Below are 5,838 nucleotides of genomic sequence, written 5' to 3'. Positions count from 1 at the left end.
TAAGCCTGTTTACTTTCATTTTCTTTACTTTCAAACAAAGCTGAAGGTCGTCTGACGTCATTTTCTGTGTTGTCAAGTACATACGTATGCCTGGCGAGATTGTATAAAAATCATTAATAACTATAATATGGGAACACTTTTGGTACTCGATTCGCAAGACCCGTAGCGGTGTACCGATCACGTTATCGAGATGACACGGCGGTGTAAAACGGTGCATACAATCGAGTCCGCTTGCTGTTCTTTTCGTCACCGGACTCTTTCAGCGTAAGGTATAGAAAGCGGCATTTTTAAAGACGGAACGAAAATGACCCTGCGTGATTGTGTAGTCATGTCTGATAAGCGGTTCCTCATTCATATAATGAAAAAAAAAATTAATAGTCTTATTCATATTGAAGAACAAAACCTCGACCAATGTCATCAGATGTGTTTTGATGAAATTATTTGTTATTAAATTGGTCGACGATATCAGTCTTGTTTCCAGTTCTAACAAAGGATGGTTCCCCTAGACACGTCACACAGATCTTACTTCAGTAAACTTTTCATGAACTGCTCAGGCTCAATTGTAGAGTACCATGCCACGTAACTGTATTAGTCGAGTTGTTGATGATGTTGTCAATGTGTAAATGTTGTAAAATGTGATTTAAAAGTTTTTTCAAGACAAAAGTTATACTTTTGTAGTCCTGTCTGGTATTTGCCAAAATGACCAAACAGGCATACGAATCAAACAAGAAAGCCACTGCACAAAATTTATATTAGCTTCAGCAATGTTACAGATAATAAAATGAAAACATCATATTCAAATGTGTTTCGCATGACAGGAAATTAACTTAACCCTTATCATGCTGGACACGATTGATTCTGTGTAATGTCTTTGGAACAGATGAAAGAAGCCAGCAATGTTATATGGTCACTTTAATATATAAAATACAATGCGTATACTCTAAGCTCATAATGTTAACTAACTATCATCTAGCCGTCTGCTACAGAGAGACTGCTTGGGCTTATCAGGTTACAGCTTAAGGAGAATCATGAATGAATATACTACATTTCTCTCTCTCATAAATTTAGAAGTGTTTATGTTTATCTTATTTTCTCAGAGTTTAAAATGAACACAGACAGTGAAAATATTTCCCTTATAAAATACAAGTAAACACATTAATTGCATATCCTTAGCATAATATTTAAACACCTAACTGTATTACAAGGACTAGACAGATAAAATAAAGTTTAACATAATATTAACAGTATCTTAATTGAACCACTCAAAAACCACTTATAAGTTCAGTCTATTAGGAGGTTTTCGTTCATGTGTTGGATATCTCCTTGTAATCTCAGTTTCATTGCCAATTAAGGATTGACCTTCAGGTCTACTTTCTGATCCACTTTCTGAAGGAATTTCTGGTTTCAGATTAGAGTGTCCACTATCTGAAATATTCTCACGTTTTTTACTTCCCGAGATATGAAGTCCTGTTGGTAATATGAATGGAATTCCAGAGTTCAAGTTCTCGTCTTCTTGTGGGAAATTTGCTTCGTTTTTCCTCAAATGATCAATGTGACAGTATCTGATTTTAGGCCCAACTTTAACTAAATATGTTACCGGTCCCTTTTGCTTTGTAACTGTTCCTGGTAACCATTTCCACTTTTTCCCGCCAGGTAAAGTTGTTTTTACCAACACGGTATCTCCTTCAAAGAAATGTCTCATGATACTACGATTTCTATCATGACTTGAGGCCATTTTTTCCTGTTTTTGTTCAATATCCAACTCTTTATTCGGTTTAAGCAAAGTAAGTCTGCTTCTTAATTGTCTCTTCAGAAATAACACAGCCGGAAATTCCTTTGTAATAGAATGAGGAGTATTTCTGTACCGTAACAGAAAGTTGGATAACCTGTAATGTAAAGTATTGTTCTTTCCATTGTTTCTCGCCTCAAATAATTGTTTCTTAAGGCTCTTTTTCAGAACTTGAATGGCTCTTTCAAATGCTCCATTCGAACTTAGATGATATGATGGAACTAAAGTATGCCTTATTCCATTATTTTTCATGAACATGTGAAATTCTGCAGATGTAAACCTAGGATCATTATCACTCACAAGTTCTTCCGGGAGACCCCATGTAGAAAACAATCCACGTAATTTTTCAATGGTTTTCTCACTAGTTGTTGACTTCATCGGAATTACTTCTAACCATTTAGAATAACTGGCCGTCACAACTAGAAATATTTGTTGTTTGAATTCGGCATAGTCAATGTGGATACGTTGCCATGGCCTTGTTGCCCATTTCAGTGGATGTAGTGGTGCTGTTGCTGGTGAATTTTGAACTGACATGCATGTCGCACATCCTTTGACTGTTCTTTCGATATCTGAGTCAATGTTATTCCACCATAAATAACTGCGCGCTAGGGCTTTCATTTTACACATTCCCATGTGTTTCTCATGTAATTCACTAAGCAACTGTTCTCTATACGGTTCGGGTATGACCACTCGTAATCCCCATAAAATAACTCCATTATCAACTGAAAGTTCATTTCGTCTGATAAAGTATGGTTTCAAATCGGGATCATTCACGTACTTTGGCCATCCATTCAGTGTATATTCACACACTTTACTGAGTATAGGGTTCTTTCGTGTAGCGTCCGCGATATCCTTGGCATTCAACGGTATATCTGTGATAAATGAAACAAAGTCAACGTCCTCTTTATAACTAGTGTTCATCGGGAATCGCGGTAGAAAATCACAGTTCGCGTGATCAGCAGATTTCCTGTACACTATGTCCTAATCATAGGCTGACAGTGTCACAGCCCAACGCTGCATACGCGCTGCTGCCATAGTCGGTATCCCTTTTTTCGGACCTAATATGGTTGTCAACGGCATGTGGTCAGTAATTAACGTAAACTTCCGGCCATATAAGTATTTGTGGAACTTTTTCACCCCAAATATTATTGACAGTGCTTCTTTTTCAATCTGTGAGTAATTTTGTTCACTCTGGCTTAACGTTCTTGAAGCAAAAGCTATCGGCCTTTCACTGCCGTCTTCCATGATATGTGATATGACTGCCCCTGTTCCATATTGTGAAGAATCACACGCAAGTGTCACTGGTTTTGTCATGTCATAATGAACTAATAAACCGCTGTTTATTACCAGATCCTTGCTTTGATTGAATGCTTTGTCACATTCACTAGTCCATGACCATTTCTCTCCTTGCTTTTAAAGCTGATGTAGAGGATGAAAAACAGTCCTAAATAAGATTTCAGCTGACTGACATTTGTCGGTGTTGGACAATTTCGTACCGCCTCTGTTTTATCCCCTGTAGGATGTATTCCGTTCTTATCTACCAAATGTCCCATGTAAATCACTCTGTCCTCCATGAAGGAACATTTCTCTCTTTTAAGTTTCACACTGTGCTCACTCAGCCGACGTAGTACCTCTCTTAGGCATTTCAAATGCGTTTTATCATCCGGCCCTGTTATCAAAATATCATCAATCCTGCACACAACATGCGGAAAACCCGACAAAATTTTGTCCATAACTGACTGAAATATAGCTGGGCTCGAACACCGTAGAAAAGTCTTCGGTATCTATACAGACCAATATGTGTATTCACCGTTAATAACTCCTCAGAGTCCTTGTCTAATTCTAACTGTGTATAAGCATGTGGAAAATCTAGCTTTGAAAATTTCTCCCCACCAGCTAACGTCGCAAATAGATCCTCTGTATTTGGTATTGGGTACTGTTTTTCACTGATTTCGCGGTTCACGGTTACTTTATAATCTCCACATGTACGAACACTATTAGCGGGTTTCAGAACTACCACCAGGGGTGTAGCCCAATCACTATTTTTTACTTGTAAACTATACCACATTTCTCCATCCGATTAAACTCCTTTTCCACGGCTTCCTTGACCGCGTAAGGTATCGGCCTGGCCTTACAAAATACTGGTTTTGCGTTGTCGCGTAGCCTGATATTCGCTTTAAAACCCCTTATAGATAAATTCTGGCCTTGTTCACTTTCGAAGAGGTGCGCATATTCTGTTTTTACACTCTCAAGCGAATCCGAGGATTGCACGTGAAAAATACTTTTCCAGTTCAACGGAATTTCCTGCAACCAATTTCTCCCAAAAAAATGCAGGTCGATTTCCTTTCACTATGGTTAAGGAAAGTTCATACGTTTTCTCGCCGTATGTCACAGGCACCGTTATTTGATCTAAGAGTTCAATTTTATCCCTCGAATATGACTTCAGTTTCAAATTAGATTTTTCTATTGGATAGTCTTGCAAGGCCTTTTTATACACATTTTCTGAGACAATGCTAACAGAACTGCCAGTGTCTAAATCTATTGCAACCATCGTTTTCCCCAAAACTGTTCCAATTTAATTTTCCTCGAAGTTTTTACCGACGACCGAAACTGATGTACACTATTTAGCTCTTCGCTATCCGAGGAGTCAACATATTTCGCCGATCCAGTCCCTGCCAATCGAGTGCGGGAGGTCGTGGGTTCGATCCCCGGCCACGTCATACCAAAGACGTAAAAAATGGTACTAGCAGCTTCCTCGCTTGGCGCTCAGCATTAAGGGGATAGTGCTAGGACTGGTCAGCCCGGTGTCAGTATAATGTGACTGGGTGGGGTATCATGCCACGTGTCTACGGCGTGATATTCCAGTGAGGCAGCACTATAAAGTTGGGCATTGTGCTCACTGCTACAAGTAGACACCGTCGTTTATATGACTGAAAAATTGTTGCAAAAGACGTTAAACCCGAACACACACACACACACAGTCCCTGCCAAACACTTTTTGGCTAAATGCCCTTTACGCTTACATTTAAAACACTTGGATGTTTTAAAACGGCATTTGTCCGGGTCGTGCATATTTCCGCACCGGAAACACTCCTTAGATCGTATACTTGTACCTTGACCACCTTTGCCAGTATACGTGTGCACATGTTTCTGAAAACCTTTATGCACCTTGTACTTCTCTTTGTGGCGTATGGAATTAATGTTAGCAGCCGCACCCTGAGGCTGGAAACTCGCTGTGTCCTCAGAAGCCATCTCCATGGTTGTCGCAATTTGACATGCACCTTCAAATGTCAAATCATCTTCAGATAACAATTTCTATTGGATAACTTCAGGTTGCAAACTAGCCGATCTCGGAGGGCATAGTGTAGAAAATCTTTAAATGCACATGATATGGCTAGCTTTTTCAGTGCCACCACATAATCTGCAATTTTCTCCCCCTCTCTCTGGTTACGTTTATTTAACTTGAAACAGTTCTGAAATAACCAACGGCTTTGGCATATAATGTCCTTTTAACACCTGAACTATCTGTGCTTATGTCTTATTCTTAGGAAACTCTGGTTTAACTAAATTTCTTTAAATTCCATATGGCTCTGGACCCATAACAGACAAAAATACAGCAACTTGTTATTCGTCTTTAAAAAGTGGAAATGATTACCAGGAACAGTTACAAAGCAAAAGAGACCGGTAACTTATTTAGTTAAAGTTGGGCCTAAAATCAGATACTATCACGTTGATCATTTGAGGAAAATCGAAGCAAATTTCCCACAAGAAGACGAGAACTTGAACTCTGGAATTCCCTTTGCACTAAAGTACTGTTCCATCCTTTCAACATAGTTTTGAAAAGTTTCTCTGTCTGGTTTAAAATCACCAATTTGCCAATGTTCGCCATAATTTATCAGTTTTAATAAACACAGTTTGCAAAAGTAAAATGTTAATTTATTTTAATCCTTTTTTATCCTCGTCGCCAGATGTAATATCTTTGGAACAGATGAAAGAAGCCAGCAATGTTATATGGTCACTTTAATATATAAAATACAATGCGTATACTC

The 5,838-nt window shown here is 38.6% G+C and overlaps 1 protein-coding gene across 1 annotated transcript; it reads right to left on the bottom strand.

The window, feature by feature from the left end:
• Nucleotides 1-1,273: 1,273 nt before the first annotated feature.
• Nucleotides 1,274-2,710, bottom strand: LOC123546332 (uncharacterized protein K02A2.6-like). The gene has a single exon (XM_045332533.2). The coding sequence runs from the start codon at nt 2,708-2,710 to the stop codon at nt 1,274-1,276; it is 1,437 nt and encodes a 478-aa protein (XP_045188468.2).
• Between the last annotated feature and the right edge of the window lie 3,128 nt (nt 2,711-5,838).

The sequence above is a fragment of the Mercenaria mercenaria genome, chromosome 9 (assembly GCF_021730395.1).
Source record: "Mercenaria mercenaria strain notata chromosome 9, MADL_Memer_1, whole genome shotgun sequence".
Lineage (NCBI taxonomy): Eukaryota > Metazoa > Mollusca > Bivalvia > Venerida > Veneridae > Mercenaria > Mercenaria mercenaria.
Note: the sequence above shows the minus strand (reverse complement) of the source record. Positions and strands in the feature narration are given on the sequence as shown.

What these genes read in the sequence shown, in the direction of transcription:
- LOC123546332 (XM_045332533.2), bottom strand. Translation starts at nt 2,710, where the DNA reads ATGAACACTAGTTATAAAGAGGACGTTGACTTTGTTTCATTTATCACA.